Here is a 21,565-nt window from a genome sequence, read left to right on the forward strand (position 1 = left end):
GATAGACAGGGCACCGGGGAGGAGTTAATTAATTAATTAATCTCCAAGGCAGCTGGGGAGGGGCTGGGATAACAGGCAGCATAAAGGAGGGAAGGGAGATCCAGGGCAGAACCATTACAAGATAGGGGGGAACAGAACGGTCCAACTTTTACAGACTCAACACAACACCACCCCCTCCTTTTTGTTCACTCACTTGGTTCCACCTTGCTAACAAGAGGTGGAAACCACGGGCAGTTCACAGATGTCAGAGGGTCCTTTCCATCTGCAGATTCCCAAAAAATGCCACCTAGCTGGAGCCCCTGAGCACTCTGAGCTGGAGGAGGAGCTGCTGGGCCATCACTCAGCACCTCGGAGAGGTCCCCTGGTCCCAGCTAAGACTTCCCCTGCCTGAAAAGGAAACAAAAATGTCACCCTGTCCCAGCTTGCTGCCCATTTCCTCCTGCGCTACCTCCTCTCCAAAATTAAAGTTGCTGAGTGATGTGGAGGATTTTGGTAATGCTTTTGTTGTGGACATGCCCTTCTGGCAGACCCAGCCCTGCTGCAGGGACTGTCCAGGGCTGCATGTGGCAGCCTCCTCCCACAGTTCTGGCAGTTTGCACATCCTGGCATGGGCACAGAGGCAGTGGCAAGGAGGGAGGTGGTAGAGCCAGGATTCACACCCAGAGGCAGTGCCAGGGGGGCAGCAAAGCCCAGCAGTAGCTTAAAAATTGCTTGAAAGCAATGCCCAGCTGAAAGGTGAGGACATCAAGGATGGGGAAATCTGCTGCCCTGAGAGAGGCAAAGGCAGTGCCAGGGGAGCTCAGCCCAGCGAGGTGCAGCATGATCCCAGCCAGGCATGGGGCACCTGCTGGGGCAAAGGGACCTGATCAGCGACCTGGCCAAAAGGGCTGACAAGGAAAAGAGAGAAGCAAAAAATAAAGGGGACAGAGACACAGACCTGGACAACTGTCCTGGTTTGAAACACATGTGTCTGCCAAGGAAGTTGGGAACTTCCCTTGGAATGGCCAAATTACTATAATTTGCATTATTATTCCAATATTATTATATTGGAATCAAGGGGCTTTCAGGCAAAGGCAAAGAAATGGGAAAAGGAATGAGTTCTTTAGCAGTATGTATGTATATATATATATATATGTGTGTGTATGTGTGTGTGTGTGTGTGTGTGTGTGTAACAAGGCAAACAAATAACCACAGCAGCAGCAACAACAACAGAACCACAAATCCAGTCCCAGCCCCAGCCCCAGGCACAGCCCCGGCCCCAGCCCCAGGCACAGCCCCGGCCCCAGGCACAGCCCCGGCCCCAGCCCCAGGCACAGCCCCAGCCCCAGCCCCAGGCACAGCCCCGGCCCCAGGCACAGCCCCGGCCCCGGCCCCAGGCACAGCCCCGGCCCCAGGCACAGCCCCAGGCACAGCCCCAGCCCCGGCCCCAGGCACAGCCCCGGCCCCAGGCACAGCCCCGGCCCCAGGCACAGCCCCGGCCCCAGGCACAGCCCCGGCCCCAGGCACAGCCCCGGCCCCAGGCACAGCCCCAGCCCCGGCCCCAGCCCCGCCTCTCTCGGCGCTTTCCCCTTTGCCGCAGTTCCGGGCACAGCCGGCAGGGGCGCCGGTGGCTCCCGGCCGGGCGGGGCGGGTGCGATGATTCCCCCGCGGCTGCAGGGGGCGCTGTGGCGCCGGCCCGGCCGCCTCTCCACACGGCAATGGCGGGCGGGCTGCGTGGCGGGAAGGGGCTGCGGCAGAGCCGCGGAGCGGTGGCCGGAACCGCAGGGCCGAGCGGACTCCGGGGTAGCAAACGAAATGGAACAGAAACTCCGCAGCTGTAGCGGGAGCCGAGGGGAGGCCCGGCAGGCGGGGCTGCTGAGTTACAGGGCAGTGAAAAACCCGGAGCAGTGGCAGAGAAGCGGCGGGGCTGGGCAGGGGCCGCTCGGCTCCCGAGCGCCGCCGGGAGAGGCTCCCTCGGAGCGGGAGGGGACTCGGGGATCCCGGGGTGTCCCCTGAGGCACCCGAGTAGATGGGGAGGGTCCTTTGTTCGGTTAGGCAGGGGTTAATAAGGTCCCAGAGACACGGCCGCTCTCATGAGCAGTTCCGCTCACGGTGGAAGACAGGAGGAGCCCACCCCGCAGAGGTGGCGAATTCTGCCCGCAGGGAGCGCAGCCGCTGAGCCTCCCCTCTGATGTCCAGAGCGGGAGAGAGCCACAGCCCCTCCTGCCAGCCCGCATCTCCCGGCACCTCTGCCCTTCCCAGGAGAATGCCCCCAGCTGCCATAGTGCAGCCAGCTCCACTCCTCCCCCTTCTCTTGGCCATATCTTGAGTCTCTTAAGTATCGGTAGCTATTGGCTCTTAGCAACAAATGGGAGAAAATTCCCTGAGAGAAAGAAAAGTCCTAACCCCCATCAACAACAAATGATAGCAAAGAAAGTGTAATAATCGAGCCTCATAATTTAACGATGGGATCACAATTCCAGGGAAACCCATGAGAGGAATAGCGGATTTGTCTTTACAAACAAGCTGTGGGTCTGCTGGTAGATAAAACCAGCACTGGGAGATAAAAGAAACAATGGGAAGGATTCCACTGATTGATGAATGGAAAAAGATATTTGCTTTTACAAATAAACTTTAGGTTTGCTGATAAACGAAATTAGACATTGAAAGATGAAAGAAACAATGGGGAAGAATAACCCCTAAATTCCATAAGAGTTAAAAATTCAAAGGGAGGGTTGTACATTAGAGGGAAATCTTTGGTATCAGGCATATCAGGGAGTCTGTACCTCTCAAGTACCTCAGCCAGTGGGGAAAGAGAGAAGGGAAATGCGGCCAGGAAATTAGGATAAAAAAGAGGCTGCATCCTCCAAAAATTTGAGAGATCGCAGGGGAATGCCCCATGGCCTCTCCCTTTATTTGAATAAAGCCAGAAAGGACTCCTCTGTCTCCCTTTTGGACATAAACCTCTGGTGTTTGTGGATTAATTTTCCTAGCACCCAGCCTGCAAAGCTGGGGATCAAAGCTGCGTGTCCCAGCCAACTCCACGTGCCAAGGGAAGGATGTGAGCGCTGAAGCGGTGTGGACTGAAAGGATTTGGGGAGGACAAGGTGTCAGACACGCCAGAAGAGTGCAAGAGGAACTGGTCATGGGTAAAGTGGAACTGGTCAGTGCTCCAGGCCGGGGTTCAGGCGGTGCCTGCAAAGCCCCCTGGCAGCAGCTGCCCTTGCACCCTGCTTGATTTGTGCTCAGCTGGTGCCTTCCAGAGCGACGTGATACAGCAGAGCGGAATCCCTTGTGTTCCCTGTGCCTGGCAATGAGGCCATCACCCCTGGACACAGGAGGAGCTGCCTGCAGAGCAGGTGGGTGGGATGCAAAGCCCAGCACAGGCTGTTCCCCCATTTACCAGCTGGGCAATCGAGGTGGCACATGCCCTGCACACATCTCCACCATGAGCCCACGCAGCAGGACAGAACTGGGCAAACAGCCAGGGCAGAGCCATCCCTCCCCATCCTTTTCCCAGAACGCAGCCTGGACACCCAGAGCAGGGCCACTGCTCTGCAGCTGGTGTCCCCAGGTGCCATCCCCAGGTTGCTGGGGTTGCCCAAGAGGGCTCTGAGCATCCTGCACAGGGAGATACAGACTCCTCCAGCACTCAGGGGCTCTTATCAGCCACCTGCAGCTGGGCTGCAGCAGACCCTGTGATGTAAACAGGACTGGGCACTGCAGGAACAGGAGGAATTGCCAAATTCAAGTGTTGGATGAGGTCCCACATGGGCTGGCAGCTTCAGGGCATGGGAGGTCATTGCCCAGAGGATGGGAGGGTACCCAGATAAACTCCCAGGTCTGCTCTCCAGGCCATCCAGCCCCTCTGGACTGTGCCCTGCTCACTCAAACAGGCTGGAAGTGCTGGGCAAGCTCGGTCCAGCCATGGGCAGATGAGGGGATCAGAGGAGTGGGAAGCAGACTGCAGACCCTTCAACCCATCTCAAACCTGCTTTCCTGGAGTCAGCCTGCAGGCTGGGCAGGTAAGTACTGGCTGTGTAAAAAGTGCTGAATGCTGTGACCTTTTCATTACTCCTCTGCTTTATCATCTTCAGGCAGTCCTCGAGTCTTGGAATTCCCACTTCCAGCAGTGAATCCTGTCTCCCCCACTGCTGATTGACTGTGGATATGCTGGCATCCAGGATGGAGACAGTACAAAGTGAGACCCTGATTGATGAGGTGGAGGAGATGAGTGGAAGAGGTGAGTTTTCAGAAGGGAACAGGAGAGGGAACTGTCCTCTATTGAGGACAAATGCATCTGCTTCTGCTGTGGGACAGCTATTGAAGGTCAAAGCACTGGGGCTTGTCCCCAAACTGGGCTTTTCATGGGTTGGGACTTGGTGGCTGCAACACTCCCAGCTGAGCTCTTGGTGCTCACCTATAGGCCCAGCTCCAGCACCAAAGGCTCCTGAGCTGACATCCTTGGCCCCCTCCACTGTTCATAGAAAGAGATGTGAATTTGGGGCCATGGGTTGTGGGTCTTGGGGTAACCTCTACTGTGGTCGGCGCTGGTTTGTGCCCTGACCTGCCTGTTCTCCTCTCACAGCACCAGAGACACCCAGGCTCAGGTCCAGGTGGCTGCACTGCAGGTTTGCACCCACCCACTCAGGTGCTGCCTCCTCCTCCAGGAAGCTGAGGTCCCCTTGTCCAGGATGTGTGCAGGCCCCCGGCATGGGGACAGGGATGGGGCAGCAGGGAGCCAGGGACAGTCCAGCCAGGGAGGTTTTCCCACTGCAGGGAACAGGAGCTCACCCTGTCCCTTCTCTTGCTGGGGTGGATGCAGCCCCAGGGCTGCCTGTTCTGAGCAGCTTCTCCTCCTCTCTCCCCAGCTGACGTGACTCTGGACCCAGACACCGCCAACCCCTTCCTCGTTCTGGCCAGTGACCAGCGAGGGGTGGGGCGGGGGCACGAGTGGGCCCTGCTGCCCGACGGCCCCGAGCGCTTTGACACGGAGCCGTGCGTGCTGGGCAGCCAGGCCTTCGCTGCAGGGAGACACTGCTGGCAGGTGGAGGTGGCCGAGGCAGGGGACTGGTGGGCAGTGGGAGTGGCCCAGGAGTCTGTCAGGAGGAAGGGAGTCCTCAATTTTACGCCCCAGGAGGGGATCTGGGCCGTGGGGCAGTGGTTTGGACAGTACCACGCTTTCAGTGATCCTGACTGGACCCCACTGCACCTTCCCTGCCTCCCCAGGGCCATCCAGGTCTGCCTGGACTTCACCTACAAGCAGGTGACTTTTGCTGATGCTGAGAGTGAAGCCCCAATCTTTGCTTTCTGCCTGGCCTCGTGTGCTGGGGAGAGGCTGCGCCCGTGGCTCTGGGTGGGGATGGACTCGTGGCTCAAGCTGTGCCCCTGACAGGGAGGGAACATCAGGGGCAGGGGAGAGGCTGGAAAGGCAAACGCCATCCATCACCTTGGGTCCTGGTGCTGGGAACTGGGGGGGTCCTGCATCCTGCTGGCTTCTCCTCATGAGGATCCTCTGGCCCCCAAGGAGAGGATGGGCAGCTCATGGAGATGGATGCCACAACAGAGCCTCCTTTATCCCCCCACCCCTCGGCTGGCACTGCGGGGACAACAGGGAGCACAGAGACTGGGAGCAGGGAGGGGCTTGGTGCCCGGTGGTCCCTGGCAGGGACCATCACTGAGTGCCAGGGCACTGCAGAGCTGCTCTGTATGAGGCCATGGAAAATACAGCAGGGTCCAGCTCCTCCCAGGGTGCTGGTGTAGTGCCTCTGGCTTTTTTCAATTAAGTTAAAAAACCCCAAACATAGCAGGATACCCATGATAACACTTATCTTCCCCACACATCCAGAGCCTGTCCTTGCCTGATGTGCACCAAGCACGTTTCTTGCAGCAGAGCACTGGGAGCAGTGCAGGGCAGTCCAGGAAGGAATGCAGAATGCTGAGCTGGGTCTGAAACCCACAGGAGAGGCTGGAATCCACAAGAATGGCCACAGATCTGCCATTCTCAAGGTCCCACCTCACAGGATCCTGCTAAATCCTGTCCTTAGGAGAGGAGAAGGTGAAGAGGGACATTGCCTGGGTCCAGCCTAGATTTCATCATTTCTGGTTGGACCTTCTTTACTGCCACTTCAGTTGTCATTTTTGTAGTGGCATCTGGGCACAGACAACAATATTGGTCTCCCTGCTCTACTCCAGGAGCTGCAGTTGCAGGACTGGGTCAAGCCCAGGTATCTGCCCCCAGAGCTCTGCCCTAAGCCTCTTCCACTGTGGTAGCATCAAGACTGGGGAAACCCAGGGTTCTCTGCTCCCACAGAGGCACTTCCTACTGTCCATGGGCAGGAGCCTCTGAGACTGTCCTATTTTGCTTGGGATAGAGTTAATTTTCCTCTCAGGGGCCAGCACAGTGCTGGGTTTGGGATTTAAGGTGAGGATAATATTGGTAGCAACAAGCCAACCATCAGGCATGTGGTGTTTACGTGGCCTTCTCTGTGCCTCATGCTCTGCCAGCGAGGAGTTGGACGGGAAGCTGGAGGGGAGTACAGCCAGGACAGTGACCCAAACTGGCCAGGGAGATATTCCACACCATAAAATATCCTGCCCAGTGTGTAAACTGGGGGAGCTGCTGGTCAGGGGCTGATGGCTGCTGGGAGACAAGCTGGGCACAGAGCAGCGGGTGCTGAGCACCTACGCTGGACATCACTTGTTCCACTTGGGGTTTGTATTTTTTTCATTACAATTATTATTATCATTATTATTATTATATATTACTTTTATCTCAATTATTAAACTGTTTTTATCTCAAATAAAAAGTTTTTTTCCCCCATCCCCCTTGGAGGGTGGTGTGTGACTGAGTGGCTGTGTGGTGTTTAGTTGTCAGCTGGGGTTACACTGTGACAGAGGTTCATAGCAGAAGGTTGGTGTATGGAGATGGCAGATTGTTAGTTCTGTATTTTTGTCCTTTGTCATGCAAAACATCCCAAAAGAGCTGTGCTGTGCATTTAGGGGTACCTACCTCAATGAAGAAGAAGAAATTCCTTTCTGAAAGCCAACTAAGTCCCTCAGACTGGAGAAAAGTTGGGTTTTTCAACGGATTGGTGTCTGGGAACTTCTTCACTGGAATTTTGTGGTCTGGAGGGAGTAAATATTTTGCTCTGGTTTCCTTTTTGATGTGTCTCCCAAAAATTAAATTTTAAAAAATCATCTCTCTGGGAGCTGAGTTACGTAATTGCAGCATTTGTGTGAGAAATACACAGTTCCATGTAGAATTGCACCACAAAGACTCAGGGGAGCTTAAATTCAGCTCTCATGTGTTAGAGGTCTCTGCATGTTGGAACCACAACGGGTAGGAAGGGAAGGAACCCCGGGGTCCTTGAGCAAGGCTGGACCCACGTGGGCTCCGAGTGGTTCTGGGGAGACAATTGGGGCTGGGGGTCTGTGCCACAGCCAGCACATGGCAGCAGTGATGCTGCCTCCAACCCTGCCTGCACAGCGAGGCCACAGGGCTCTCCTGAAGCCCTTGGGCCACAGCAGGGTGGGCTCAGACCCCTGGGACCCTCCTGCTGCCAGGGCAAAGGGCTGCAGCAGTGGACAGTGGAAGCACCTCAACAAACACGCTCTTCTCAGCATTGGTCTGTCAGACACGCTCCAAACAAAGCCTGCCTGGATTTGGCACATCAGCCAAACAACTGTGATTGACCGCCCTTCCTATGAAACTGTTTCCTTTTTCCCGGTGAGCCCTTTCCCTGGCACTTCTGCTCCTTTTACATTGTTCTCGCTGTTGCAGATGCCACTTTGTCTTCTCCCCACCCTGCCAGATTGCTGTGTGGCATCACAGTTTTATTTCAAAGGTCTGGCTGAGCCAACCTCGGCACTGTCTTTTTTTAAACTTTTTTTTTCTTTTAATATTAAAAAACCCAGAAAACCCTTGATTTGAGAGCTTGGCCAGGTAACTCATCCAAGGTCTTGCCCAAGGCTAAAGCCTTGTCCAGGACCTCAGAAATGCATCCAACATTGGTGTTGCAGTGCTTTGAGTGGCACTTTAAATGGGCAGCTTCACAATTTCCAACCCCCTGCTGCAAGTGTGGCGTGACCAGATTTGCAGCACAGGGCCAGGGCCAGGGGCCGAGGCTGCAGGGGATGTTGGGTCCCCTCATTGCTCCACACAACAGGGAACGATGGCTGCCCAAGTCTCTGCCCTGAGGTTCCATTCCATGCCCTGCAGCCCCTGGCATGGTGCTGGCCCTGGGTGGCTCTCAGAGCCAGATGGTAGCGAGCACACAGAGCAAGGCTCCTGCCCTGCAGCTCCTGCACACTCGGGCACAGCTCAGACACAGCTCAGACACAGCTGGGCACAGCTGGGCACTGCCCACCATGACCCCAGCAGGGCTCGCAGACGTGTCCAGCGTCTCCCACAGCCCTGCAGTGAGGGGCTGGGCTCAGGGCCGTGGGCAGGCCTGGGTCAGGCAGCTCACAGGGAGCCTCTGTGGGGTGGCATCACGCAGCATCAGGGTCACTCCATGCAGCCCCATACACACCCCTGGCCCAAACAGGGGCCAAAGGACTCTTGGCTTGGCCCATGCCAGGCAGGCTTCTGTACACTGACAGAGAAACTGCCCAGAAATGAAAAAAGCCCTGGGTTTTGTCCAACTTTGAAACCTCTGCTGGGGCCCTGGGGCTGGCCATGGCAGCTGCTGCGGGCAGGGGGTACCGGGGGGCTCTCAGGGAGGCAGCCTGGGCTCTGCAGCCCTGGCCCCCTCCAATAACAACACAACAGCCCAAAGTTTGTCTCACTTTTATTTACATCATTGCACAGCCCATTTCCCCAGAACACACTGGAACGTGGTGGGTCAGACACCATTGCCCACATCCACGAGCTGAACATCTCTGGGAAGGAGGACAAGACTCAAAGAGTCACTGAGTCTTGTGGGGGCACAAGCAACAACTCCAATTATTGGCAATGACAACAAAGCCAAGGATGCTGAGTGCAGCCACGGCCATACACGGGACCGGGCCCCCACTGCCCCAGCCAAGGGCTTCTGGCTTTCACAGTTGCATATTTGGATTGATGGTGGGTTTCTTAAGTGGAACAGTGGCTCCATGAAGTCCTTACCCTGGGGACATGCTATGGGAGAGAGCATCCCTCATCACCTGCCACAACTCGGTGCCTTGTGGGGCCAAGCTCCCGGGAGGCAGCCAGGCCTGGGAAGGTTAAACCCCCCCTTCCATTCTTCTTCACTGGTGATGTCCTGGTGACAAGGGGGTTGTTGGGAAGGGGCTGAAGGAAGGGACACCCAGGACAAGGCACAGAGCAGTGGTGCAGAGCCTGCTGCCATGGGAAGGGGTATGCAGGGTGGGATCACCTGTGTGGGAATGGGATGGGACTGGAGCAGGGACTGTGACTGGAGAGGGCTGCAGCAGCCTCTCCACCAAGAGTACCAGAAGCAGAGTAATCCCTGCATGAGTGCATGACTGGGAAAAGGGCAGACAGCCCACGGATGTGGAAGAAGGGAAGGGACGGTCAGGGAGCAGAGATGAGCAGCCTGGCTGCAGCAGAGGACATTCACCCACAGTCACACCGGCCCCTCACGCTTGGAGGAGAGACCAGTTCAGAGCAGCCCTCAGGGCACAAAGAGGCTGCTGCAAGATGTGTCAGGGTATCCCCGAGCTGCACCTGGGAGAGGGGACAGAGGAGAGCAGACACCAGGGCCAGGAGCAATCCTGCTGGGGAAGTTGGCACACTGGTCTCTGCTGCTCAGGCCACCAGAAACTTCCAGCTCAGGCTGAGGGAACACACAAGGAAACACATCCTGCTTTGCAGCTAGAGAGGAGGAAGAGGAGGAAGTGCACATGGTGCTTTGAATTCAGGAAATTACAGATGTCCATCTCACAGGGCATTGCACTGACCCAGTTGCTTTCAGCAAAGGGGCAAAGGGACATAGTGCATGACCACCACCACCCAGTGCAAGGACACAGGCCCCTCAGAGCCTGCCTCTTGCCTACTCTCTACCCTCACCACCACGGAGCCAGAGCCCAGGCTCCAGCAAAGCAGCTGCACACACCCCTGGAGCACCTGGCAGGGCAGCATCACAGCCAGTGTCCCCACAGCCTGTGCCACTCAAGGCTCAGGAGAGATCAGCACCAGGCACTGTCTGGCAGGGTGAGGTGGCAGAGGCAAGGACCAAAGCCAAACCAGGGGGACTCTTGGCAAAGGGGGCATTCTGAGACAGAGGGCTTTGAGAACTGCATGTGCTGGAAACACAGGTGAAAGGAGGAGGAGAAGGAGGAACACTGGCCCCACTGGACAAGGGACCCAGAGCCTGTTCTCTGGGACCAGCAAACTGGGGGGTTTCACTACAGGACACAACAGGCAGGCAGCGCTACCAGGGATGAACCCAACGCCAGCAGCTCCTCTGGAATGTGCAAATAAAGCGCAGAGACAGCCAAGAGCACCTGCGTCCTGCCAGGGCACGGCCTGTCCCCTAAGGTACGTGTGAGACTGATGCTACAGGAGGTCCAGCCTCAAGCTGGCAAAAGGACATCAGCAAACAGAGACTCCAACTCCCACCTTCTGGGGTCAGGAAAGCTCCCTTCTCACTCTTTGCAAAGCCAAAGGCAGTGGTGGGTTTAGCTAGTACGGAGCCATCTCTTCCCACCCTCGGATCCTCCATCCACCTTTGCCAGACAGACCAAGGGCTGAGTGCATCCGAGTCCTGGGGATAAGCCAGGATCTCAAGGAAAGCATTTTGTGAGATCATGTCTGCGCCGGAAAAGATTCTCTCACTCTGAAACTGATTTTGAAATTCTCAAAATTACAGTACTTTACAATACAAAATGTCTCCATTCAGTATTATGTCATTTTACTCCTTCTGGGATTATAATAATTATTAAAAACACTCAACTTTCTAGAAAGGACAGAACACCACAAAAGAGACCAAAGAGTAACGGGAAGGCTGCTGTAGTATATCAAAACCAATTTAGTGCAAAGGAGAAGGGGACTTTCAAGAATGGCTGATGAAAAGTGTTCCTCATACACTCATTTGGAGAAAAGGCATTGATTTAACCTCTGAATGAGATCAGATTGCCAGCTTCTATCCTGAAGCTTAGAACATCAACACAAAAGGACTGTAACACAATATGCATGGCCATTAAAAAATAATATTATATATAGATATATATATATATATATGGAGAGAGAGAGAGGGAGATGTTTTCCATGTATGGTATTTCATTATAGGAAAGTGTCCCTGCAGACAGGCATTTTCTGCCATCAGGCTCTTTTGGGCCATTTCCCCCACAGATGTTGATATGTGTCTCTTTGCCAAGGTCTAAAGCTGAGGGCAGAGTGCCTTTGGGTGGGATGATTGTTTTCCAGTGCCCCCACAGCTGCCACGGTCCCTGGGCCTGTGGGGACGCCCAACCCTGCGCCGTGGCCGCCGCGGACGGCTCAGACCGTGGTCTCATCCGCGGCCTTCTTCATGAGCTTGGCGGAGAGCAGGGAGTGGGGCACGGGGTGGGGGCTGCGCGAGGCCGGGAGCATCAGCCGGACTTTCTGGTTGGTCCTTCGCCACTCCGAGTACAGCTGGCAGTGATAGCGGAACGAGACCTGGCGGGCGAGAACGCAGCACTGTCACAACCCCGGCCACGCTGTCACCAACCCGGCCTGCACTGTCACAACCCTGCCTGCGCTGTCACAACCCTGCCTGCGCTGTCACAACCCCAGCCACCCTGTCACCAACCCCGGCCACGCTGTCACCAACCCCGGCAGTGCTGTCACAACCCCAACCACGCTGTCACAATCCCAGTCACGCTGTCACCAACCCCAGCCACGCTGTCACCAACCCCAGCCACGCTGTCACCAACCCTGGCAGTGCTGTCACAACCCCAGCCACGCTGTCACAATCCCATCACGCTGTCACAACCCCGGCCACGCTGTCACCAACCCGGCAGCGCTGTCACCAACCCCGGTCACACTGTCACCAACCCTGGCAGTGCTGTCACCAGCCCCAGCAGCGCTGTCACCAACCCCGGCCACGCTGTCACCAAGTCCGGCAGTGCTGTCACCAAGCCCAGCCCTGCCCCGGAGCACACACAGGGACGCTCGATGCCCACACCCCTCTGCCTCTGGGGACCCTTTATCCTGAGGCAGGGACACAGCAGTGTGTGGCACAGTGGGGCACGGTGTGGGGCACTCTGGGACAAGGGACACAGCAGTGACCCCGGCATGGTGTGGGGCCCTCCGTGTCCCAAGCCTGACAATCGGTCCCTGCCTGGGGACACCAGGCTGAGGGGCACAGCCAAAGGGGCCTTCGGGGCAGCACCAGCAGAGTTTGGGGTTTGCTCAGCTGGGTTTGGGTCCGGGCTGGTGCAGGGTGTGGGGAGGAGCTGCACCTCACCCCTTCATCCAGCCCCGGGCTTCAGCAGCACCTTCAGTGAGCAAAACAAAACTCTGAACCCAACCAGCCTCCTCCTATCTCACAGACCCTGGGGACCTTCTTTGTCCTGCACAAAAACCTTCCCTCCTCTGTCTGCAACAACAGCACAGCAGCTGGACTCATTTTTTCCTGACAACACCGTGGCCTGGGACACTTGTCTACCCGGAGGGAAACAGGGGAGGATGCAAAGGCTGGAGGGACCCAGAGCAGCCCAGCAGAGGCCCGAGATGGCCCTGCAGTTTCAGAGCAGCCCTGCGAGGGGAGCTTTGAGCTTGGCTTAAACACTGAATGCAGTCAGGCACTGATCTAAACCAGGCCTTCTTACGGGAAGCATTTAGCTGGCAACTGGGACGTAGCAGGAAGTGCATCTGACAGAAAACTCAGTAAAACTGCAACTTCTGGATGGGTTTACGAGACATCTTATGAGAAACGAAGCTGTGCCACTGTGGCACTGAGGTAACTGAGCTTACTGATCTGTGCACACTCCTTCCTGTTGCAGAGGGATTGTGGCAATAAGACTTTTTGCTGACAAACTCATGTCCCAGTTTTCAGAGAATAGGGAGTGAATGATGGGAACCTCAAAGAAGGCTCCTGTTCCTCACAAAGGAGCTGCAGCCTTGGCTACAGCCTCTCTCACAACCCTCACACTGGTTACAGCCATGAACTCCCTCCCACATATTGTCCTCTTGGACTGCACTGCCCAGGGCTGAACAAGCTGAATATAAACAAAAGGCCTTCACCTAATGTCCTCCTCTGCTCAAGGAAATGTGAAACACAGCAGAATTAGAGCAATTTTAGTCAGGACTTGTTACTGCACAAACATTTTTCCATTTCCTCCAGGTTTCCAGTTCCTCCCCACCAGTCCTGAGATAGAGGATTCGGAGACACTTCCTCTTAAGGTTTCCAATTTTAGCTTGGCTTCCTACAGAAACAAGCTTCATGCAGGAACATGCAGCATGGAAACTTTCCTCCATGCTCCCATGCAAGGAGTGCCTCCAGCTTTGCCCCAGGCACTCTCACCCTCAGAGCAGGGGCTGCTGCAGCACCAGCTCATCCTGTCCTGGTTGCCAGGTCTGTGAGGGAGATTGCAAGGAGTGTCCAGCCCCAGGGGAAGGGGTTATTCTGTGAAAGTGGAAAATGACATGACAAGGAAATGGACTGGGGAATTTCTACTGCCCACAGGACTCCCAGCTTTTTGGGGTCCCACTATTTCTCCTGCATCTGCACTTTTTCCCTTCCCAAAATGATGTTTCCCTGCAAGGAGTTGGAAAAGGGCATTGACAGGGCATGAGCACACAAAGGGCTTGCTTGGAATAGGAGAGCCAAAATCAAGATCCAAACCCAGAAATCCACTCAGCATCACAAGACAAAAGAAGTGAATGGGAAACAGATGGAAGTCCCTGGCCCAGCAGCCCTGGGGCCCTGGGGAGGGACCAGGCAGCCCCACTGAGCCTCCACTTGTGCCACAGGCAAACCTGCATTCACTGTCCTGCCCTTCTCTGCTCCCTGCAAGATGCAAGCTCCTCGCTCCCTAATTCAGCATGTCCAGAAAAGGCATCTGCATGAAGCTCTCTCCCAGCAGGGACCAGTTCAACCCCAGAGTGGCTCAAATGCAGGTTCCCAGCAATGCCCAGTGTCCCCCATGCAGCAGTGGGCCAGGGCACACTGGCTACCAAGCCTTGACTTGGGGCCGACCACACAACATCAGAGCAGCCACAGGTTTCCCCAGGGCCAGAGAGTTCCTTCCACACACCTTAAAAATACTGCATAGGAGTTTGTTTAGTTGTGGCCAGAGACTCCCAAGGTCAGTCTGCACCCCAGCTGGGCACAGCTGGTCTGCTCTGAGCAGCAAATCACAGAGGAACATGGTGGTAAATTATTTAGGCATCAATTGTGTTCCATATTTTACTTTTCCCCTGCACTGCCCAGGTACCAAGTTTGTGTTTTTTCGTGAACCACAGATGGGCCACTGCCTGACCCAGCCCCAAGCCCTTCCCTTCCCACCCAGCCTCAGCCTCAGCCCCATCCCAGCTCTGGCACATCTGTGGCTGGTTGGGCTCTGACACTTAGGGAACACAGTCTGGAAAGCAGATGAATGACCAGCAGGTGATTTTCCATTCTCAGCTTGCACATGAAGATAACTAAATGGACATCAAGTGGAAGAGCCCAAGGTGTTCTCACACAGGGAGGCAGAAATAGCAGGTGGCACTGATGAGGGGTGAGCCAGTGCTCCCAGCTCCTCTGGAGCAGGACGCTGGCAGCTGGCACTTACCAGTGTCCAGAGGACGTAGATGGTGAAAAGTGCTATAGTGAGTGCTATGAGTCCGATGGCCTCCAGGCGGCTGTTGAACTGCAGGTGGTCCTGGGCGCCGCGCAGGCACAGCCAGCCCGAGATGGCCGCCAGGGGAGTGATGAACAGGAAACACACCATGTCACAGAACAGCGTCCTCTTCTCATTGCGGGGCCCGGGGTCCTTCAGCCACTGCGGGAAGGAGGAGAGGGATCAGCCTGGGACAGGCAGGAGAGCCGGGAGCTCTGGCTGCACTGTGCAGTCTGACTCACACCAACCTTCTCCTAAAGGGAACCAGAGAGTGGCAAGTCTAGGTTCAACAATTAACAAGGGAAATGGAAGAAACAGTTAATGAACATGTACAGGGAAAGGCAGTCATGAATGCAGAAGCTCCTGGACTCTCCTCTGGAGTAGTGAGGAGCAGGCACTGCAGGACATCAGTAAAGCCTGGCTTAATATGGATCTGACAGGTCTTGGACTAAACTTCAAAGAAACAGACCCAGGACTCTAACTGGTGAAGGGGCTGTGGGAAACAGGGGCACTGGGTCTGCAGCAAGGCCAAGCTATGACAGCATCTGTCCCAACTCTAGCCTTGGGCTCCTGTGGGAGAATCACAGCATTTTAGAGTTTCACAGGCAATCTCCAAATGTTTCTTTCTTTTGGGAGTCCTGACTTGCTTCCAGTGTGGGTTCATTTTAGATACTTCAGCAACAGCAATTGTTCTATGTTCCTAGAATTATGCTATTTTCAGCCTTTCCTTTCCTTTTTTAGAACAGCAATAGGCTGTGGTTCCTACAGATACCAAATTGTTACAGCACATCTTTACTGGGATCTGTGTGTGCTGGCCTGCAGATTCTTCCTTCTTCTCCTCACAAACATGACGCCTCATTCAGGATTTTTTGAATTTTATTTTTAGATAAGACTTGGAGAATATTATTGATAAGGCACAGGCAGAGCAGGGAAGAGACTATCAGGGTCTGGGCTGTCAGGCCAATCCTGCTGTATGGCACCTGCTTTGGAACAGACAGCTTGGGCAGGGACTCATCTGGGAACTCCACACACAAAGCTCCTTTCCTACTCAGAATCCACCCTTCAAGGAGCAATACTGAAGTGGTGGTGACAGGTCTGCAAGAAATGATGGGACCTCAGCAGAGGTGACCTGAGGACATGGCTGGCCAGAGGCATGCAGGCCAAGAGGGAAGCAAGGCAGGGGCCACAGAGGTGAGGGCAGATTTAACTGCAGCAGGGATGTTCAGTGAGACAGAGCAAAAGGGCAAGAATGGGACTGGAAGCAGAGCCAACTTTTGTGGAAATGGGGAAGAGAAGGGGCAGCTGGTAAACCTGGGCATGGAATAGGGGGGTAGCTAGGCTGGTTAGAGCCACAGGAACAGCAGGTTCTGCAGCACCTGGGACAGGACACTGAGCTGGCCATGAGCAGAGGAGAGGATGCTGCAGTGACAGGAATGAGCCTGGCCTGGAATTCCAGCTGGGAGGACTCATAACCACAGTATTTTAGGGATGTGACCTCAATCATCTGAACACTTCAGTGGTAACAGTCAAGGAACTTTCATTGATTCTAAAGCCATTTGGAGCATGACTTAATGGGCAGACAGCCAGGAGAAAATCTCAAAGAATCACAAAATCACTAAGGCTGGAAAAGACTTCAACATCATCAAGTCCAACCATCAACCCAGAGCTACCTCCAAACCATGTCCTCAAGTCATCCACATACTTTCTGAACACTTCAAGGGATGGTGGCTCCACCACTGTCCTGGCAGCCAGTTCCAATGCCTGACAACCCTTTCCATGAAGAAATGTCCCTAGTATCCAACCTAAACCTCTTCTGGCACGCCTTGAGGTTGTTCACTCTCATCCTGTCGCTTCTTCCCTGGGAGTAGAGCTTGACCCCACCTGGCAGCATCTTCCTGTCAGGGACAGATAACAGAAGGTCTCCCCTGAGCCTCCTTTTCTCCAGGCCGAGCCCCCCAGCTGCTCCTGGTACTCCAGACCCTTCCCCAGCTCTGTTGCCTTTCTCTGGACACACTCCAGTGCCTCAGTGTGTTTCTTGGACCAGGCAGCCACCCTGGGATTTGAGGGGGATCCTCAGCAGTGCCCAGCACAGGCAGATGGCCACAGCCCTGCTCCTGCAGCCACACTGTGGCTGGTACAGGCCAGGTGCCATTGGCCTTTGTTGCAGTGTGTTGCAATTTCCTGTTTTAGATTTCCCAGTCCCTTCCCAGGTGTGGCAATACCTCTCTCCCTTCCCCCTTGCTGAGTGACTTCTGTCAATCAGGCTTAACATTCCAGCAAGGCCTCTTGTGGCTGGTCAGGTTCAAAGGATGCCCCTCAGGCCTGGGGTCACTGGCCTGTCTTGGTGTCCCTCGTCCCCTGAGACCCTCCTCCTCCCACCTGGTTGGTGCTCACCTGTCCCTTCTCCTCCCCCTGTCCCTGGGCTTAAATTGAGCCAGAACCATGTGCTCAGCATTCTGTTGGAGCTGTTACCAAGATTCAGACATCTGTGACCATGGAATAAAACTCTGGATATAAACCCTCCGACAGAATCCGTCTCCTTTTCCTCTTCACCTTAGCCTGATGCCTTTCCACCTGAGGTAAACTGAGTTTCTACAAGCCTGGGTTTGTTTCAGTGCCCAGCTGCGACACCCAGCCAGCCAAAAGTGTCTCTGAGGTGAAACACCACAGCTGCCGCCTTTGGCCCAGCAGCAAGGGTCAGACGAGCCCAGGCACAATCTCCCCTGTAATATTGGGATCATATTCAAATAGAGACCTTCTTGGCCATCTGGCTCACATTCAGCCACTGCTGACCAGCACTACCAGGTCTTTTCCAGTGGGCAGCTTTCACAGCAGGCACAACTGTCATTTGGACAGGACTGGGAGCAGGGAGGCAGACCTGCAGCTCCCCCCTTGCATGGCTCTGCAGAGGAATCAGTGTGAGGAGCTGCATGGGGACAATCAACACCACACATGCAGTCTGAGCAGTTCTGGGGGGAAGTGAGGGTGGACAGCAACTCATTGGCACAGGAAAGCTGCTCCCATACACAGGGCTCAAACCCAGCCCTGTGTCAGGCTCCCCCCAGTCCAAGGCCAGGACACAGCACTCAGGTGAGTGCCACATCACCCTGTCTGGACCAAGTTCCCTCTAGCAGCAAGCCCAGAGCACCTCATTCTATGCAACAGGACACGTTGGAGCACTTCTGACCCTTGTACAGTAAGAAGCTCAGGCAGATAAGTATTTCACTGCATCTTAATTCTATTTATATTCCTTGTGACTTTTGAAACTCCTTCCTCCTTCCCAAGATGGGAGACAAACATATAAAGGCAGGAAGCAAATTAATTTCCTTTTGAAGCAGTTGATTTACTTTGCCAATATGCACTGACACAGTAACAAAATGGAAAACAATAAGTCACTCTAAGGGTGCAGCATTTCTGGCACAGCAACACTTTGGTGCATACAGGACTTCAAATAAACTTTGCCAACAATCCATAAAATGATCAGGCAGATTAAACAATTTTTGTAGGGAAAACTATCTAGTGAGCATGGGAAAGCAACAAAAGCACAACTTGGTCTTCTTCTAGCAGCTTCCACACTGCAATCGTGTCTGAGACTGAAAGGAAGGAGGCAGAGGTGGCTGCTTGCTGCCATTTGGGCTATGAGCTGAGCCCCAGATCCTGCTTGCAACAACTTCTCTCTGCTTGTGTGACAGAATTCTGAGTATAACCATATTTCTTTGTCCTCCAGCATGATCCTGAGGCTTTTCCTGATACTGGGATCAGCAGGGTTGTGGAAAGGAGCTCATTTCTTAGAGCCACAGCAGGGCTGTGGGATGATGAGAAGCTGACCTTTGGGTGCTGCAGTGCCCATGAAGCTTGGGTGAGCCCAAGGGGATGGGAGGCAGGAGGAGAGCAGGCAGTAAAAGGCACCAGGACATCAGCAGCTCCTCTGGAAGCCAAGAGCAGAACTCAAAGCATATCAGAGCAGTCTCTTATCCATCCCAGCACCTGCTGCTCCATGTATCTCAGGGCTGGGCTGCATTATGCCCCTTGGGGCCAAGGGGAGTGGACAGAAGAGGGACTCTCCCAGCAGCACTCAGCACCTTGCAGTCTGTCTGGAGGCTTAAAAATGGGTGCTTTAAAAATTAGCTTTCATGGATTCTTAGAGCTGACTCACCTTGAGGGGCTGAATGTGAGCTGTCAGCTGTTTCATGACCACATCCCATGCAGCACTCAGTGCAGCACAGCACTGGGGGGACCAGCAGGTGCTCACATCTCTCCCTGCCCTGCACTGGACCCCTCATTTGGTGGCCATGAGTCAGGAGCAGTGTGACCTGCCAGCCTCACCACCAGCCCTGCCAGAGTTCCCCACCTGCTTCACAGCCACAGCACCACACAAGCATTTGGCTGCATTACAAAACATCCCACATGCTTTCTGCCCACCAAACAGTTACCCTCTGGCTTCTCAGGTGCCTGCTGATTTTCCTTTCACTGCTGACCTGCTGCCTGGCTATAAAAGCCAGAAAAAAAAATCACATTAACTCGATCACATCAGCATTATTAGTCCTGTACATGTACTGGGAAACATGTTGAATCAAATAGTACAGCTTCAGATGAAGGACTCTCATATCCCTTCTCTGAGCCTGCACCAAAACCTTTCTGCAGGCCACTGAGCTCCATGGGCAGCCCCAGCAGAATGGTCCTGTCTCCTTCACCAAGGTGGGAAGGGATGTTTTCTGACGGAGTACCCAGAATTTAGGAAGCCAAGACCCAGAAATGCCCCTAGCCCTGCAAGCAGAGCAGTTAAATGCTGCACAAAGCTGCCCCTCTGCAAAGCTCCATAGACCTCCACAACCCAAATCTCTCCTTGAACAGCATGAAAGCCTTCCCTACACCCTCAGCTGCTGGGAAGCACAGGGCTCTGGGCTCTCCCAAGGGATTTAGGAGCACTAGAAAGGATGCACAGGAGAGGAATGCACCCAAGCAGCGCTGCAGGTCACTGGGACACTTTCCTCCAGAGAGAGCAGCACGAGCTCCCATGGTTGGTGGCACCATGGCAAATGCCACACCATGACATGTGCCAGTATGGGATCACAGCACCCCAGAGAAAGCTCACTGGTCTTCTGGATCAGCACAGCACAGACTGGGCTGGACAAAGTGCTGAAGAAGGACAGGTAAGGAAGACTAGTGCTGGTGAGTATCAAGAGTGCAAGGGTATTTCCACAAACAGGCCATTGCTTTATGCAGAGCAGTGCCCAGGACTGCACAGAGAAGTGCCGAGAGGATCTCATGTTGGACCTGTGACCAGCATCTCCAGACAGCAAACTCAAGTAAAGAGAAAAAGGAAAAGATTAGAGGGGTGGGAACTCAGCTGGAACCAAGAAGGATTTGCTTTTCACTAGAATCAGGAGTGTAAAAGAGGGGTGCATTGAGCAAGAAGAGAGGTGGGCCGGGGAAGGGCAGAGGAGCATGGATCAGACAACAGTGCAGTGAGTTCAGCAGAAGAGTTCGAGGAAAGCAAAGGGAAAAGTCTGTCTGCAGGGAAGATAAGGCTGGAGGAAGGGTGGGGCAGAGCTTGTATCACAGCTCAATTCTCCAAACTGGAGGGGGGACAGTGAGTGCTGAGGCAAAACTCCTTTCCCTAGTAACAAGCAGGAGTAACATCACAATTCCTGCCTGCCAACCTCCCTTTTCTGTTCCAGGGACATCTCTGCAGCACCTCCCACAGCCACAGAGGTGCAGGAGACTCAGGAGATAAAGCAGAAGGACTGCACGGGACAGACCCACGGGAGGTGTCGCCCACTCTAGCGTAACCTGCAGTCAAGCAGCTCCTCAGAGAATTTCAAACACATTTTCTTGTGTGTGACATTGTGTTTGAAAATCGTACTTTCTAGAGACAAAAAAATAATCCACTGACCTACATAAAATATCCAGTTTAAATTAACCAAAAGTGTTAGCAGTCATTGAAAAGTAATCATCTTTAATCAAAATTGCACCATAAACTCCAAGAAGAACAGCAGGAGCAAAAAACTGTAAAGCTCCTGTACAGCACAGCACTATTGGAAGCAGGAGCTGTTTTGAGGAGGCAAAGGAGCACACCAGAATCACTAAAGCAGCCCATTTATAAATAAAGTTATTAAAACACACGCTGCTGGAAAACACCAGCAGAATTGAAATACAGAAGCAGAATTTTCTTGGGACTCCATGATAAGATTTGCTTGCAAGGACAGAAATAGGGAAACAAAACATGTGGCTGGACTGCTCCAACAGTGACTGGTTCACCAGAGAAATCTTTTTTGGAATTAGTGAGATGTCTTAAATGATTTTTGCCTTAGCAAAGGAATTAAATGCTTGCAGAAGCATTATCACCAAGTCCTGCATTGTACTTGTTAGCTGTCACCATGAGGCTATGCTGACTTTCAACCTCCCAGTAATTTTAGCAAAGTCCTTGGTCTCTGCACCAGCAGTCTGTGTCCTCTCAGAGCAGAGACCTGAAACTCCTGGCTCCTCTCCCTGGTATTTACATTATGTGTGAACAAAAACATACCCTTCCTGTGGAGTATGGAGTGATTTTTGCTGGGACTCAGCAGCTGCTGCTCTGATACCTGCCTGACCTGCAAGCCCGGGACACTTCTGCGGAGACCTGGGCTGGCAGCACAGACCTGACCTGGTCTCTCCCCATGCCAGGACCGGCCTCAGAAACCACAGCTGGCTCCAGCAGAGGCACAGGGCCCCAAAGAGGAGTCTTTGGGCTGCCGGGGTGGTGCTTCTCTTCAGCCCAACCAGAAACACTCAGAGGGGACAAAATCAACAACAGCTTGAAGCTTTAATACTTTACAAGCGGTTAATGAACAGA

General features: G+C 54.1%; 2 protein-coding genes across 7 annotated transcripts in view; one reads left to right on the plus strand and one right to left on the minus strand.

The window, feature by feature from the left end:
- The first annotated feature begins 1,725 nt into the window (after positions 1-1,725).
- Positions 1,726-6,802, plus strand: LOC132084681 (thaicobrin-like). Of its 3 annotated transcripts, XM_059489919.1 has the most exons (4): positions 1,756-1,782; positions 2,973-3,338; positions 4,077-4,222; positions 4,851-6,802. In XM_059489919.1, the coding sequence occupies exons 3-4, from the start codon at positions 4,150-4,152 to the stop codon at positions 5,369-5,371; spliced, it is 594 nt and encodes a 197-aa protein (XP_059345902.1). In that variant the 5' UTR covers positions 1,756-1,782; positions 2,973-3,338; positions 4,077-4,149; the 3' UTR covers positions 5,372-6,802. The 3 variants fall into 3 exon arrangements, with proteins under 3 accessions (XP_059345901.1, XP_059345902.1, XP_059345900.1); XM_059489918.1 differs by having other exon boundaries at positions 1,726-3,338; XM_059489917.1 differs by lacking the exons at positions 1,756-1,782; positions 2,973-3,338 and adding an exon at positions 3,764-4,004.
- A 1,957-nt stretch (positions 6,803-8,759) lies between these two features.
- The window catches only part of MARCHF2 (membrane associated ring-CH-type finger 2), a 34,754-nt gene continuing 21,948 nt past the window's right edge, over positions 8,760-21,565 (minus strand). For all 4 annotated transcript variants that reach the window (XM_059489715.1, XM_059489713.1, XM_059489716.1 and 1 more), the window contains exons 4-5: positions 14,683-14,892; positions 8,760-11,581 (exon numbers count right to left, since the gene is read on the minus strand). In XM_059489715.1, the coding sequence (XP_059345698.1) occupies positions 11,423-11,581; positions 14,683-14,892 (369 nt within the window). In that variant the 3' untranslated portion in view covers positions 8,760-11,422. The remainder of the gene's footprint in view (positions 11,582-14,682; positions 14,893-21,565) is intronic.

This window comes from Ammospiza nelsoni, chromosome 27 (genome assembly GCF_027579445.1).
Source record: "Ammospiza nelsoni isolate bAmmNel1 chromosome 27, bAmmNel1.pri, whole genome shotgun sequence".
In the NCBI taxonomy this organism is placed as follows: Eukaryota; Metazoa; Chordata; class Aves; order Passeriformes; family Passerellidae; genus Ammospiza; species Ammospiza nelsoni.